The 17,077-nt window shown below is 44.6% G+C and overlaps 3 protein-coding genes and 1 pseudogene across 4 annotated transcripts in view; 3 read left to right on the forward strand and 1 right to left on the reverse strand.

The window, feature by feature from the left end:
* The window catches only part of LOC147336505 (uncharacterized), a 462,456-nt gene that overhangs the window by 265,685 nt on the left and 179,694 nt on the right, over positions 1 to 17,077 (forward strand). The window lies entirely within an intron of this gene.
* Positions 1 to 17,077, reverse strand: part of LOC147336513 (NACHT, LRR and PYD domains-containing protein 12-like) — an 81,786-nt pseudogene that overhangs the window by 34,537 nt on the left and 30,172 nt on the right. The gene's annotated exons all lie outside the window — the stretch shown is intronic.
* On the forward strand, positions 7,760 to 10,228 carry LOC147336516 (uncharacterized). Its single transcript, XM_086285451.1, has one exon. It carries the CDS (start codon positions 7,760 to 7,762, stop codon positions 10,226 to 10,228), a length of 2,469 nt encoding a protein of 822 aa, XP_086141577.1.
* LOC147336517 (uncharacterized) lies at positions 12,575 to 15,152 on the forward strand. The gene is made up of 2 exons (XM_086285477.1): positions 12,575 to 13,457; positions 13,914 to 15,152. The coding sequence occupies exons 1-2, from the start codon at positions 12,956 to 12,958 to the stop codon at positions 14,426 to 14,428; spliced, it is 1,017 nt and encodes a 338-aa protein (XP_086141603.1). The 5' UTR covers positions 12,575 to 12,955; the 3' UTR covers positions 14,429 to 15,152.

Consider the following 17,077-nt stretch of genomic DNA (forward strand, 5'->3'; position numbering starts at 1 on the left):
TCAGACAGCTACCAAGGAAATGAAAATCGAGATGTTGAAAGCAAAACAGACAAAAACCTTCTTGAAAGCAAATTTGCTGCAAAAACTTTTGGGTCTGCCTGGACTTGTATGAAAACCATAGCAGGGTTTCAAAATCCCCAGAGCAGCAGTCAGGTCATTTTAGATGTTTTAATTCAGACAGAGATTTTCAAATGCTTTAAACATGTTTTATGCTCATTTTAGTTCTTCTGATTTCAGCGAGGATATTTGGGAACTGAAACAGAAACTGAGAGATACTCAGCACTTTATCATTGAACTCAGCGATGTTATTTCCACAGCATGCACGAGGACTGACAATAAGTGTCTATAAAGCCACTTCTATCTGCCACACCTGTGCTTCTGTCATGGTTGCTCTCCTCTCACTCTGTCATTTATCCACAGTCTGCCTCCCTCTGCTCCGTCAGCTGACGTCCTCTCTACACCACCTGCTGTGTTTTATCCTGAAAAAACACATTTAAGAAGCGTTGCACCGAGTAACGGGAGTAACTGGTATAAAATACATTTAAAGGAGGTGATTTCAGCGAGGATATTTGGGAACTGAAACAGAAACTGAGAGATACTCAGCACTTTATCATTGAACTCAGCGATGTTAAAAAGGCCTTTCATACAGTCAATGTGAACAAGAGCCAGGTCCTGATAATATTAGTGGCCGCCTAATTAAATCTTGTGCTGATGAACTCAGGCCTATATTTCAGGTTATTTTTAACAAATCCTTGCAAACACAACATGTGCCCTCTCTTTGCAAAGAAGCAGTCGTGGTTCCTGTCCCTAAATCTAAACGACTTCAGGCCTGTTGCCTCACTTCAGTTGTCATGAAAGTCTTTGAAAAAATCCTCAGAAATGTGATTATGAAGAGACTGAAGGTCAGCTGGATCCAATGCAGTTTGCATACAGGCCCAACAGAGGAGTGGAGGACGCACTTTTGACTTTACTAAATCTGATTCTTAAACATGTAGAGAGTAAAGGGACTTTTGCAAGACTTCTTTTCATTGATTTTTCTTCGGCTTTTAATACAACACAGCCCCATATTTTAATTAAAAGACTTTTAGAACAAATTGAAATCAGGAAAAACCTGGTGGGCTGGATTTTAGATTTTCTAACTGACAGGTCACAAAGAGTGAGAATAAATGGGGTTCTGTCTGACCCAGTGTTCTCCTCCACAGGTTCTCCTCAAGGCTGCGTCCTATCGCCCTTATTATTCACTCTCTATACAAACATGTGTCAGGGCAGACATGAAAACAGGGTCGTTATTAAATATGCAGATGACTCTGTTATTGTCAGCTTACTGAAAGAGGGTGAAACTAACCACGGCCCAGTCATTGATGACTTTGTTCAGTGGTGGGAGGAGTCTTATCTCCAGCTGAACATATCTAAAACAAAAGACATGGTTGTTGATTTTAGGAAACAACAAAATGGGCACGGAGTCACTTTAATTAAAGGTCAGAAAATAGAGCAAGTACAATCATATAAATATCTTGGGACCATAATCAATGAAAAACTGAACTTTGATCAAAATTGCAAATCAGTTTGTAAAAAGGGTCACTGTCATGTATTGATATGGCTATGTCTTAAGGTGATGACCTTTGAACCGGATGTTGTTGTCGGAAGGAAGCCCCGTTAAGTGGCTAGTTGTAAGATGGACAGTGTTCAATAAAGCAACATAAAGACCGTGCTTTATGTCCTGATTCAATTCAGAGTGCTCTGCCTAATTTAGTAATAAGGTGAGCATACAACAATGGCGACGAGGACGACACGGACCTGGATTTGTTTTTGTGAGAAGTAGACCCAGCGGCGGCACGGTGTTAGCGAAAAAAAACAACTTGTGGGCTAACATGGAAAAGTCGGGTATTCAACCGTTCGCCTGCTACACGGATCCAGCTACGCTCGGACCGAGATGGACGCGCTGGTTAACATCCTTCGAGTTGTTTGCTGATGGGAAAGGTCTTATTTTGACGGATGATGCTACAGACGCGATCATACAGCGGAGACCCGCTCTTCTACTGCACATGGCCGGACAGGACGTGCAGGACGTCTTCTCCACTCTACCACAGACGGGAGAGGCAAAGGATTACAGCGCTGCGGTGACTGCGCTCAACACGCAGCATACGCACGCCAAACTTTCCACAAATTGTCCCAAACACCAGGTGAGACTGTGCAACAATTTTGTACACGTTTGAGGCGAGCTGCAAAAGACTGTGACTTTCAAGCTGACAATGATAACCAGATACGGGACGCTATCCTGAGTAAATGCACTTCTGAATATGTACGGAGAAAGCTGCTTGAGGAGGGTCCAGGCTTAACTCTAAATCGCACGTTAGAGGTGGCTTCACACTGTGAACGTGTGGAGGAGCAGATGGCGGCGATGAGCGTCACCGGGGAAAAGAAAGGAGAGGACACGGTCAGCCGGATTTTTACAGCAAAGAAAGAGAAGAACAACAGACCAAAAGGAAAAATGAAAGATGATAATAAAACAGAAAGACAGTGTTACAGGTGTGGTTATACTGACCACATGGGCAAAGATCCCAAATGCCCAGCACGAGGACAAACATGTCACAAGTGTAATGGTAAGGACCACTTTTCAAAAATGTGTCGTACAAAAAGACAAAAGAAACAAAATGTGAATGCTGTTGAACAAGATGATTATGCATTTACTGTAAATGATGATAATATACCTGAGAAACTTACCTTTTCTGTTGGGGGAATAGAGTTGAAAATGTTAGTTGACTCTGGAGCTACAAGTAATGTGATGGGAGAAAACATATGGGAAAAGCTAAAAGCTGAAAAGATAAAATGTCACTCATATGTACCCAAAGAGCAGAGGAATTTATATGCATATTCCTCAGCACAGGCACTCACGGTTAAAGGCGCATTCAGATGTGAAATCAAGATTGGTGACAGGACTGAAGAGGCTGAATTTATTGTGATTAGAGGTAATGGTGAACCACTCCTGGGGAAAAAGACTGCCATAAAGTTAGGAGTGTTGAAAATAGGTGAAAATGTGGCGGCTGTCACAGATTTAAAGCACACTCTTAAAGAAAAGTATCCAAAAGTGTTCAAAGGAGTAGGAAAACTAAACACCAAACAGATCAGCCTGTACATTGATCCAAATGTGAAACCAGTAGCACAGCCACTGAGGCGCATACCTTATCATTTGAGGGATGCAGTGGAGAAAAAGATCAATGAACTAATTGACATGGACATTATAGAACGTGTAGAAGGACCTACACCTTGGGTAAATCCTGTAGTGGTACTCCCAAAGAAATGTGACAAAGATATCAGAATGTGCTTAGACATGAGAAAAGCAAATGAGGCAATAATCAGGGAAAGATACCCCATACCCACTGTGGATGAAATCTTGCAAGGACTAAACGGCTCTGCAATCTTCACCAAACTCGATCTCAAGTGGGGATACCATCAACTAGAGCTTACCCTGGAGTCAAGAGAGATAACTACATTTGCAGTGCACAACGGAGTATACCGGTACAAAAGGCTAATATTTGGAGTCTCATCAGCTAGTGAGCAATATCAGCATGAGATTGCCAATGCACTAGCTGGCATTGAAGGAGTTGAGAACATTTCAGATGACGTAATCATACACGCGCCAGACCAAGAAACACATGATAAGCGCCTGCATGCTGTGATGAAGAGACTCTCTGACTGTGGCCTGACACTAAACTCAGAGAAGTGTCAGTTCACCATGGACAGACTCGTGTTCATGGGAATACTGCTGACACAGAAAGGCATCGGCCCGACTGAAGAAAGAGTGAGAGCTGTGGTGGAAGCCCGAGAACCGAAGAATGCTACTGAGGTGAGAAGCTTTCTTGGACTGGTAGGCTTCAGTAGCAGGTTCATACCACAGTTTGCTACACTCTCTGAACCACTAAGACGTTTAACTCGTGTAGAATAAGGAGGGGATGTTTTTCTCATTATCATTTAATATTTTAATATGTCATTAGTAGTTTATTAGAAGTATATAACCAGCTTTGCATTAAGCATAAATTGAAGTTTTTGATCTTATATTATTCTTTGCATTACAGTGATGGTGATAACTTTAATTTGATCTTTCTTACAGGTATCAGAATAATAACATGATTTTCCATTGCAGATGTAACCATGATCATTCCATACACATTGCAGTTTGTTGCTCATTTTAGAGTTGTGCTCAAGGTAATTAAAGGTTAAAAGCTACAGCCAGCGCGAGTCTGGCTGATCTATGGAGGGCAAAGGCTTTGAGCTTGGAAGGCCGCACGCGCTTACACAGCACTTATAAGATGTCATTCTTGGTGATTTTGTGCTTAGTCATGTTTTAATATGTTTTAAGTAGAAGTAGCTGATTCAGCAATATTCATTTAACATTATATACTTGATTTAGAGCAATACACACTGATGGTCTTAATAAATGAAAGAGTCCTTGTAGCTGCCATGTTGTGTCTCAGCAGGGTACAGACGGTTCCAGGAGAAGGGGGGCAGTTAGCGTCTGCCCTCGGGAAGGAGACAATGTTATTCTTTGTGTTAAATAAAATTGTCAACATTGATTGTATTACACCTGTCACTACGCATGAGGGGGCGTTCTAATACCCTGATTTCATAAAACTATGGAAATGTGTTTTTTGAGATGAGATCTGAGGCTGTCTGCATACAGTGTCCATCTCCCACGTGTGTGATCATTAAATCATCGTTTGACTCAACCCGACCGGACCAGTGTTGTTATTGTGGGTTTTTCCTCTGGTGTCCATCTCCAATATTTTTGAACCATAACATTTTGGGGGCTCGTCCTGTGGTATTGGGGTGGACGTGTGAGGTGTGGACGGTCTGAGGTTGTCGAGCGGACAGGCACGGACCAGGGATCTGATGTGAGTGAGCTTCCCGGGTGCATCTAAAAGGTAAGGCACTGCCTGTTGAGTTGATTCCCAAATTGTGCCAAATTGGGCTGCATTAAATTAAAAGTTTGCTCACTGACGTTGCTGGTGGGTGTCTGTTTTGATTTTGATGAGAATCACCGTGTGTTATGCAGTTAAAGTTGTTTAAGAGTATTTAATGAAGTTGAAGAAATATGAAACTGTTCCAGAAGTAACAGAGAATGTTGGGTTTGAGTCCCTGGATATTGAGCTGAAGGCTCAGGTAGTTTGGTAGGGAAATTAGGACAGAAACTGTTCCCAGAAGTAACAGAGACTGGTTAATAGTTTTACAAATTAGGACAGAAACTGTTCCAGAAGTAACAGAGACTGGTTAATAGTTTTACAAATTAGGACAGAAACTGTTCCCAGAAGTAACAGAGACTGTTTAATTGGTCGTAAAAAAGTTATCTTTCTTCGGTAGGACCCGTTATGGTAAAATTTTACAAAATCGGTTAGGTTAAAATTATTATAGGACGGCAGCCCAGAAGTCTGCTAAGAAGCACATAGCCCGGGGGTTACGCCCCCTCCTGGCCGTGGACGCGCGGTCTTGACCTGTCGGCGAACAGGGGTAGTTCAGTTTTGGTTTAACTGTGGGGTACAGGGCATCCCGAAATAAGCTAGGAGTTACCGAGACTCCTCATCGTTTGAAACGGTGTCATGTGCTTGTTTGGACAAAGTTAAATTGAGTTAGGGATTTAGAAGTTAGGTCAGAAACTGTTCCCAGAAGTAACAGATACTGTTTGATTGATTACAAAAAAGTGAAGCTTTCTTCGGTTGGACCCGTTAATTTAAATTTGTCGAAATTTGTTAGGTGCTGAATTTGTCAGGCCTGTCAGTGGTTGTAAATATAAGACGTCTTTGTGATATAAAATAGAATTCTATCTGAGCTTTGTGTGACCCTGTGTGTGATGAGAGCGCAGCTGCAGCGCTGAGAGCTATTTTTAGACGGTGTGAACATGCAAATGAGTGTGTGGCTGGGAGGAGAACGGAGCTTTTCACTTCCTGCCCAGAGTGTGTGTGAGCCTTATAAGCAGAAGGCCTTTTATTGCTGAAAGCCTGTAAAGAAGCTGCTGGTTTTGATGTTATAACAATGTAAATAGTTTCTGATTTAAAAAGAGTGGTTTAAATAATTTTCAGACACACCTTGCAAATGTGCTTATAATGAGTTGGCACTCGGCCTTTGAAGGTCAGAAGCTTCATTCGGCGTGACTGTCCGGATTGATAAAGTGTAATAAATGCTTTGAGTGCAGAGGGTTAAATGCAAACAAGCTTACAAACACATAGGTTATGATCAGAATAGGTCCCTAGAAGGCTTTTGAATGTTTTAAACCAAGTGGGAACCACTAGAACGTTATTTGTTAATCACAGTTGATTTATGTAATGTAAAAATCATTTAAGACTGAGTAACTTCAGTTTTTGAGGAGCATAAGAGAGTGTTCCTAGATCAGAGTAAGCTGCTGTAAGCCAATTGAAAACAATTTAATTAAATCTTAAATATTTTATACTGATAATACAACTGATTTTAAGTCATATCTTTAAATAAGTAAAGTTCATGAAGTTTTCTGAGCTGCCATGACACAGAGAAAGTGGAGTGTTTCACCCTGAAAGGATGAAATGATGCTCTGCCTTTGTTGTCAAGTTCAAACATAGGCCTTAAATAAATATGAGCCACTGATAAGCGTGACATAATTAATAATCTCAAACAATAAAGCACATTGGGTGAGTGACCCAGATAACAATAATTTATGAGCACGCAATAAAGTGGACCTGTTAGAACCCCTTTTGACATTTGTCCCTTCAACAATAAATGATTATATTGTGTCCCATGCACTAAACAGTCCCATTTAATACTGTTAAATCGTTGTTTAAATAGAATAAGCAAACATGCCTGTGCTTTATTTTGCAACCTGTAACATACAAATAGCAGAGGAGGAGGGCCAATTGGAGGTGACCTGTAAATGTCACATAGTGACTGAGGAAGGTGTTTCACCTTATGAGATGACAGTGTGGTCCGTGATTGAGCTGCATGAGCTAAATGCCTATATACAACGTTGCCTATTTTTATTTCAAGGCTTAAAGGAGATGACTGAGCATGAAAATGATCCAAATTGGGAGCCCACAGAGGCCGCCCACTTTGCTCAGGCTATGATAGAGTCGGTACTAGACGGTTTTGATTTTGATATGCTTGCTTGGGAAATAATATAATTATCTGTGGAGATGTCTCCAAGCGATTAGTAGATTTAAAGGAGACAAATGTGTGCTTGAGAGTGCGTGGTTGAAATTGTGGGTGTGGGTGTGTGTTTGAAAGGCTTTGAAACATATATTTGATTTGAATAAAGCTAATCACAGTACTATGGTTTGGCATTGAAGTAGAGCGAGCTGTACAGCTAATTATTGAGGAGTTTGGATTTAATTGGTCCATTGCTCCCTCGCTCGGTAAACAACACAGTGAATTTGTTAGTTTGTGAGCAAACATGATATTGCTTTGGAGCAATTGTCTGTGAAAAATTTAAGGCTGTGTGAATGCATTTGAGCTGTGTTATTGTTTTGTGCCCCAAAGTTAACATGCAGTGTGTATGAGTTTATAACATTTATGTTACAGAGTGAAAAGTAGTTATTAAAAGTGAATATTGAAAGAGGCTTGGTTAAGTCTTGACACACTGCGTTGGCTGTATGTCTTACCAAGCAGATTACAAGGAGACAGTGACCCTGGGAGGAGCGAAAGTATTTCTGAAAGCTAACAGGCAGACATTGCGGAGTGATCCAGAAGGAGGAGCCGTATAACGTCACAAAAAAGGGAGGTAAGCTTGTGTTCTAGGATAATGGCTGACGGCCCGAACATGACACCTACTGGGCACAGAGGCTATAAGCCTCTAAAGGAGCAGCAGCAACAGTTAAAAAAAGCTATTCGCTTAGCTTCCCCTGGATCAACAAAGTTAGCTGAGAAGGAAGGCAAAGCAATGGAAGCTGAGCTAAACAAGCTTATTGCTTCCCAACAGAGAGGGCTGGATGACAAAATAGCCCTAAGTCTTGTGCTCAAAATAGAAGGAGAGAGATGTGAGCAGCAATTGGAACAACTGCAAGCCGAGGCAGAGAAACGTTCAATTAACTGGAAGATTAAACAACAAATCAAGAAACTACAGCAAACTCATGCAAAGTGTTGCAAGTGGATGTTCTTGTGGAATGGAGCATCTTCCTGGATGGAGGAGGATGACACACCTGAAACAGAAGATATGGAAAGCATAATGGAGGCTTTGAAACAACTGAAAGACCAAAATAAGAAGCTGGAAAACCAAATGAAGAACTGGATTCCAAAACCAGGAGATGCTAATAAGTATCACACAGCAGAGATTCTTCCTTGGGCCACATTAACATCTAATGCCGTAGGACGACAATATGTCATGCCTGTAATGACCCTCAGAGGAGGACAAGTTCAAGGCCCCGATGGACAGACGGCAGTGGTTGTGGGAGGAGTGGCTGATGTTGAATACACCAGAGCACCAAGGGTGTTTCATAATGAAGGGCCTATGACAGTTAAATGTCAGTCCCTGAATGGGGAAGGGAAAGAGATAACATCAGCCGCAGAGGAAGGCTTGCCTTTGCCTTCTAGTTCACATGAGAGAGGAGACAGGCCAAAAGCCGAAGCATCAAGAGAGAGCCTGCCAGACCAGACTGGAGAAGCGGATTGGACCCCAACAAACGAGGAAATGATTTCACCGGTGGAAAGGATGGCACAACCGGCTTTCATCGGACTGCCGACACCAGCAAGAGAAGAGCAGGCCCAAACCAGGTCAAAACACTCCAAAGCAATGGCCAAGTCAGACACATGGACAGGAGAAGTATTCGGACGAATGCTTGAAGCCCCGCAAGGGCTATTGGAAGTATTAAATACACTGAAGACCGTAAAGGACAAAATGACCAAAAGCATGGCAGAAGAGGAGAGCGACAAAGATTCATCTACCACAGAGGAGGAAGAAGATGATGAAGATAACGACAGAGGAGGAGTCGCGTCAGAACCAAGTATAGCCAGGAATCTTAGGTCAAGACAGGTGAAAAAAGAGCAGGGACAGAGGAGGCCTATTTTTAAGAGTTCAAAAGGCAAGGGAAAATTGGGACAGTGTAAAACTGTGACCAAAGCAGAAAAAGCTGCGGGTACTCATTATAATTTGCCTTTAGTGGCTGGTGCAAAAAATGAACCAGTGTACCGCGCATACAAAGTAAGAGATTTGGAGGCATTGGTTAAACAGCTTCCACCTATAACTGGGGGAGGAGCAAGGTGGTTGCGTGAATTAGGCAGACTAACAGAAGGAGAGGAGCTTGCGATTGGCGATTTTCGCGCCATTTCTGCGCGGTGTATGCTCGGTGGTGGGCTAGCAGATGTAGAGGCTATAGCTCGCACAACTCGCCATGCAAATGATTTGCCTTACCATGAAGTGCAATGTGCTTTGTCTGACGCAGTCCGTGAAAAGTACCCAACCCCTAATACAGGAGCCATACCTAAAATAATTTGGGACCCCCAAAACACACCTAGAGAGTTTTTAGAAAAAGCCAGAGATCAGTGGTTGTTAGAAACAGGTACCCATCCGGGTAGAGAAGGTGAGCATCGGGCATGGTTTCGCTCAGCGGTGCTGGCAGGGCTGCCAAACCAGGTCACAGAAGATCTACAGAAAAACCCAGATTTTGCCGTAGCAGATTCGGTGCAGTGGGAAAGACACGTCTCACATCGTTTGCAGCTGGAGCAGGACAGGGCGAACAAGCAGAAAAAAGAGTTGGAGGAGGCACAAGCGTCTCTACTCAAACTACAGTTGGTGGAGGCCAGAAACAAAGCCAGCGAAAAGAAAAAAGAGGAAAAAGAAAAAACAGAAAAAATTATGATAGTTGCGACCCAGCCTGGTCCTGGGCCTGAATGGCCAGATAGTGGCCCGGGTCCCTGCACTAATGACGGATGGCCCGCCAATGCACCAAGGCAGAACCAACCCACAGGGAATTGGGGAACCGGTGGATCGTACAGAGGGCGTGGTGGCTCAGCGGGGGGAGTACAAAGAGCTCGTGACACGGGGAATCTCAGCAGTGTGCCTTGGAATGTCTGTTGGAGGTGTGGAGCAGAGGGTCATTGGAACAGAAATTGCCCAGAACGTCGTCAGAACAATCAAAGAAGAGGCTACCAATCCCAGGCACGTGGAGCTCCGAGAGCAAGAGATGGCTCTAGGGGAGCATATCAGGCCCCAAACCCGAGTGCAGCACCAGCCACGCAGTATCCAGTGGCTGACTGGAGGGAGGACCAGTACTGAAGGGACCCGGAGGGACCAAACAGTATGGTGCTGGCAGATCCCATGCTGTTAATGACTATAGAAGGGACAGAATTGCCCTTCTTGGTAGACACTGGAGCAACATATTCAACCTTGAGAGTAGCACCAGACAGTGCAACGTTGTCCTGCCACACAGTGAACGTGGTGGGTTTTTCCGGGATCCCGACAACTCTGCCAGTGACTGACCCAGCTTTGACAAAGCTGGGCAAGCAGATTTTGAAACACAACTATGTGGTGTCATCGCAAGCGCCAGTGAATCTTATGGGCAGGGACCTGCTCGTGAAGTTGGGCGCCACAATCACATGTTCAGCAGATGGATTATCTGTGACTCTGCCAGGGGGCCAGCATTTTCCGTGCCTGGGAACAAGTTCAAAGACTCAATATCTGCTTCAAGACTGTGAAAGAGCAAAAGTCAATATCTACTGGGGGAGACTAGTGAAAGAGGATGTTCTGAGGCAATTTCAGCTGTGGAGGCCCTGGATAATGAGCTTGGCAGTTTACTCCCCTCCGCGCGACCCTTACCACGTTACCCTGTTTTATGATAAAGAGAATGACGACACCTATCGTGAATTATTTCAATCTGATCTTGAAGGTCAGACGTGGAATGTGCAAACGCATGACATCTACATCGGACCAGAAGGTGTAGCCGCGGCTGTGAAATTAACTGATGAACAACTGCCTTGGTACAATGTGGAAGAAAATTCAACCCCTCACATTACATTGGCGGTCCACCAAGGTCATGGTGCAGGTGATCTAGGTCCAATGGTCAGGCGAGCACTGGACGACACTGGGTGGCAAAGAACCCAAATTCCTAACTTATCTTATGCTCCAAATTGTAAAACCTATCGCATAACTTGTGCCTGTGAGGATACAGTGATCTTGGAACATAAAGAAATTTCAAAAACACATGGAGAGGAATGTGTAGATCATCCTCACGCAGTTGCTGGACTGTCGAATCTGCCTGACAGTCTATGGTCAAAAGGGCCCACGGATGTTGGCCTAGCTAAGTGTCCTCCTGTCTTGTTCCAGCTCAAGTCACACACACCAATTAATAGACCACAGTATGAACACAAACCTGAAGCAGAGGCAGGAATTACAGAAACAATAGAAGGCCTGCTAAGGGCCGGGGTGTTAGAGCCCTCTCACTCACTGTGGAACACACCAATTCTACCAGTGGAGAAACATGGAACAGGAAATTACCGTATGGCACATGATTTGAGAGCCATTAATGAAATATTGCTCTCTACTACTGCACCGGTACCAAATCCGTACACAGCTTTATCAGCTATCACATGTGACCAAAAGTGGTTCACGTGCATTGACCTGGCAAATGCATTCTTTTGTCTTCCTCTGCATGAGTCACTCAGAGACATTTTTTCATTCACATACAGAGGCCAACAACTCAGATACACACGTTTGCCACAAGGCTTTGCACTTTCTCCAGGCATTTTCAATCAGGTGCTTAAAGGAGCCCTGTCGTCATGTAATTTGCCTAATGATTGTACATTAATACAATATGTTGATGATCTTCTCATTGCAGCCCCGTCAGCAGCGGATTGTACAGCGGCATCGTTCGTTGTGTTGAATAGGTTGGCGGAATGTGGCTTTAAAGTAAGTAAAGACAAGCTGCAGTTAGTTCGCCCTGAAGTGACCTTTTTGGGCCGGGTAATCGCACACAAATCAGTGGGTTTGATGAACACACACAGAGACCAAATTTTGACACACCCAAAACCGCGAACTGTGAGGGAAATGCTTTCTTTTCTTGGTTTAACAGGTTACAGCAGGCAGTTCATTCCGGATTATGCAGGCAAAACTGCCCCTTTAAGGGGCCTAATGAAGCAAGTTGGTGTTCGAAACTTTAAGGCTGAGTTACCTTGGACGCCTGAAGCTGAAGCCGCATTTATTAGGGTTAAACAGGATTTGTCAAGGGCCTCAGATTTAGCCACACCCAATTATGATGAGCCATTCTATTTAGATGTTTCTGAAACAAACTCAATTGTAAATGGAGTGTTGTTTCAGAAAAAAGGGGGGGGTAGAGAAGTGCTCATGTATGTTAGTGTAAAACTACATCCAACAGAAGCAAAGCATCCTACATGTACACAACATGCAGCAGGGGTTGCTAGAATTATCCAAAAAACAGCACATGTAGTGAGAGAACACCCACTAAAAATACTCACTACACATAGCATAGTGGCATACGTAAATTCACAAGCATTTTGTATGTCACCACGGGCACAACAGAGACTGAGCAAAGTCTTAGAGGCCCCAAATTTGACATTCACACATGAAGGAATTAACATGGCAGATTTAATGGGTGTAGGGGAACCACATGACTGCGCCAAAAGAGCACAGATCGAGGAAAAGATTAGAGAGGACCTGAAGGCCGAACCCATACCGGGAGCTGAGGATTGGTTCACCGATGGATGTTGCCACCGAGACGAAGGAGGACTGAAAGCAGGGTATGCGGTGGTCTGCAGAGTAGAAGGAGATTATCAGGTCAGAGAGTCAGGAAGGATTGAGGGAAAGCAGTCGGCCCAGAGAGCTGAAGTGATAGCCTTAGCTCGAGCTTTGAGACTAGCCAAGAACAGGAGAGTGAACATCTACACCGATTCGGCATATGCGTTTGGAGCAGCGCATGTGGAGCTGCCTCAGTGGAAAAGAGCAGGATTCAGAACAGCAACCAATGCACCTATCTCCCACAAACATGAAATGGAGGAACTGGAAAAGGCCTTGGCTGACCCAGAGGAGGTGAGCATTATAAAATGCAAAGCTCACTCTCAAGGAACCAGTATGGTGGAAAAAGGAAACCAGAGAGCAGACGAAGCCGCAAAGGAGGCCGCAGGCTACAAAGGACAGAGACAAATGATACAGGTAACATCAGAAGAAGAGATACCTGTTGACCTGATTGAGGAAGTTAAACGGGCCCAGGAGGAGGCATCCCCAGAGGAAAAGGGGGTGTGGAAAAACAAAGGAGCCTGGCAGGATGGACATTTGTGGAGGGGGCCAGACGGGCGCCCCGTGCTGACAGCCAAAATGGCAGAACAGAAGGTGGATGAAGCCCACGGACTTGCCCACGTGGGGAGAGCCCAGATGGAAAGAAATTTGTGTCATTGGTGGCATCCTGAGCTGCGAGGAATGATAAGGGAGAAGGCCAGGATGTGCTTAATCTGTGGGGCACACAATCCTAAGCCAGCAGTAAAACCGGAAGTGGGTAAGTTTCGGCCCCCTGAGAGGCCGGGAGAGGAGATTGTTATTGATTTCACTGATATGATTGATTCCGGGCCGGGCGGTGTAAGATATTTGCTAGTGTGTGTTGACGCTTTGACCGGCTGGCCAGAGGCCTGGGCTACAAAAAAGGAGGATGCTAAGACTGTCATTAAGTGTTTAATCAATTATTACATTCCCCGTCATGGGTTCCCGAAAAGAATTAGATCAGATAATGGAACCCATTTTAAAAATCAAGATTTGGAAAAAGTAGAAAAAATGTTGGGCGTCCAGCATAAATTTGGAACGGTCTATCATCCTCAGTCTCAGGGGAAAGTAGAAAGAATGAACCTAAATTTGAAAAACAAATTGGCAAAAATCTGCGCGCAAACAGGGCTAAATTGGGTCGCAGCCCTGCCGGTTGCGTTGATGACCATAAGATGTTCTGTTAATCAATCCACAGGTTTTACACCATACGAGCTGCAAACCGGGAGACAGTTTCCGGCACCTTGGACGGTGGGCTCGGGTGAACGGGACAAAAAGGGGAACCGGTCCCACGCAGACTACTGGAACGAGCTAAAGGCGCTAGTGTCCAGTTTCACGAAACAGGCGGCTTGTAAGGGGCCCACAGGAGAAGGAGAGGTCCCGGACGCGAAAACAGTGTGGCTGAGAGTCATCAAACGAAAGTGGAAGGAGCCCCGCTGGACTGGTCCATATGAGGTATCGGCTCGGACGGCGACAGCGGTCCAACTGAAGGGGAAAGGCGACACCTGGTATCACTGGACGCAGTGCGCAGCTGCGCACGAGGGCTTGGTGAGGAAGGATCAATCTCAACTCGACGCAGGTGAAATTGAGCGGCACAATAATCCCTCACACCTGTGCAACGGACCGACCGGTAGTCTACCCGGAAGGTCAAAGAAAGAGGAGCAGACAAGGAGGAGATCGCCGCGCCAACGAAAAGGAGCGGTACCACACTGAACACCTAAAACAAGAGAGAGGCTCTGATAAAGGGCTTTGAACTTTTTACTACACCATAACATTCACATACCACCATGCCATCACAACAATTAGACACTGGTGATGAAAAAAGAGTCTCAAAAGCCATCACAATGTTTAAAATTATTATGAGTTTGATGTTAACTATGTTGCTAATCATGGCTATTTGTTTTTTGATTTGTTTGTTGCAGACCGACCCAGGAAACCAGTCTGAGCACGGAGGCCATGCCAGTCCGGCGTTGTTTCATACACCAAGTACATCACACGTGGTCCATAGTGATTTAAGGTTGCGGGCAAGAGTGAAGCGCGAGGTCTCTGGTAAAAAGGATGAGTGTCTCAGCACATATGGTGGTTTAGAATTAGATTATGTTATTGGCTCCACAACTTCCTTTACGTTTGATCTGTGTGATGTTGTTAATTGCAGGGACGTCGGCAGTGCTTGGAGGGGATACAATGTGTGGGTCTGTTGGGATTATTCAGTGAGTACGCACTGTGAGAGGGGAAATCGTCCTTATGACAGCTGGTGCCGTAATTGGGACCAGGTAAGGGGTTACACTGGGCAAAATTGGGAACCGTTAGAATCAGGATCAGAAAACGGGCTTAAACTACAGAGGGATTTTAGCCCCTCTGGAAACGCGTTAACTTTATCATTGGGGAATTGGCATCGCAAACAATCTATGTATTTAATTTTGGGGGTGGAAATAGCGGGGGTTGATCCAAAAGGGTTAATTAAAGTTAATTTCCTAGAAAAAACTAATCGCGTACCGTCAGGTAGAGAAGACATAACAACTCGTGTGATTTCTACTCCCACCAGCTCTGTTGCATCTTTTACAGGGCAGGAGGGGAGCGGGTCATCGGAAGCTACACCAGAGGAGCACGAACCAAGAGAGAGGCGAGTAGTGTCGGTGGACTACACCACCCTGAAACCTCAGGATTTGATTGAACGCGCTACCGGGTTCAGTGACAGTAACATCTGGCTGGACTGGATAGCCCAAAATGCTAGAGAACAAAAAGTGGCTAATTGTGTAGCCTGCGCTTCAGCAAGGCCGCGTTTATTTATAGAGCCTGCACCTCTGCATCCAGAGGATCAGTGGGGCTATAATTGTATGTTGCAAATAACTAGAGGAGCTGTGAATACGGGGAACTGCACTGTGTTGTCCAGTCTATTTCCCCCTATTGGCAAGCTCACGCAAGTAGGGCCGTTTATGCCCCGGAAAGATAATTATACGTGCTTTAAGTTTACCACAGATAAAGTTAAATATCGGTTGGGGGAAATTGACCCCAGTTGGTGTTCGGTCACCCAGATTGGGAGGACCACCAACAATGTGAGTGATGCAGCCACCCTAATTGGGACTTGGGCTAGGAGCGGGCTGTATTACTATTGCGGGCACAGGACTCTACTGGTACGTGTTCCTCTTGGGAGCGTGGGGACGTGTGCGATGGTGAGACTAGGAGCGCCACTTATGCTAATCGGAAATAAGGTAAAATCAATTCCCTCACACAATACGCGCACTTTGGCAGCCAGGCGCAAAAGACACATTTTGAGAAAGAGAGGAATACAAAACACAAATGTTTATGACCCTAGAATGAATTCCCCCACCTGGATCGACTCCATTGGAGTGCCCAGGGGGGTTCCAAATGAGTTTAAACTTGTTGACCAAATAGCAGCCGGGTTTGAAAATATTCCAATAATTTCTGCTTTCTTTCCAGTGACTCCAAATAAGAATGTAGATAGGATTAATTATGTTCATTACAATGTACTGAGACTCTCTAACCTGACCAGAGACGGATTGGAGGGGCTAGCGGAGCAGGTGGGTCCGACCTCGTTAATGGGAGTGCAGAATAGAATGGCCCTTGACATGTTGTTAGCGGAAAAGGGGGGCGTATGTGCTATGTTTGCTGACCAGTGTTGCACCTTTATTCCAAACAATACTGCTCCAGATGGGTCGGTAACCAAGGCTCTGGAGGGCCTAAAGAGCCTTTCTGAAACTATGCATGATCACTCCGGTGTTGGTAATCCGTTAGAAGGCTGGCTGACCTCAGTGTTCGGACGGTGGAAGGGGGTCATCGCTGCGGTCATGTTTTCTTTGTCTATTGTGGTGGGTATTATGGTTATTTGTTGTTGTCTCATCCCTTGTGCCAGACGAATGTTCAAAAGTATGTCTGTGAGGGCAGTGGACCCTGGAGTCATTACTCCAATGTCCATGATGCCAATGATGCATGTGGAGCTGAATGTGTAGGCCAAGGAGGGACACAACTGTTTGTGACCTCTGGATTCTCCAGAGGTCAACAGAGGGAATTGTAGAATAAGGAGGGGATGTTTTTCTCATTATCATTTAATATTTTAATATGTCATTAGTAGTTTATTAGAAGTATATAACCAGCTTTGCATTAAGCATAAATTGAAGTTTTTGATCTTATATTATTCTTTGCATTACAGTGATGGTGATAACTTTAATTTGATCTTTCTTACAGGTATCAGAATAATAACATGATTTTCCATTGCAGATGTAACCATGATCATTCCATACACATTGCAGTTTGTTGCTCATTTTAGAGTTGTGCTCAAGGTAATTAAAGGTTAAAAGCTACAGCCAGCGCGAGTCTGGCTGATCTATGGAGGGCAAAGGC

Source organism: Aulonocara sp. 'chitande type north' Nkhata Bay, linkage group LG3, assembly GCF_057382095.1.
Source record: "Aulonocara sp. 'chitande type north' Nkhata Bay isolate Kocher_YH1m ecotype deep benthic linkage group LG3, A_spYH_male_GT1.1, whole genome shotgun sequence".
Taxonomy (NCBI): Eukaryota; Metazoa; Chordata; class Actinopteri; order Cichliformes; family Cichlidae; genus Aulonocara; species Aulonocara sp. 'chitande type north' Nkhata Bay.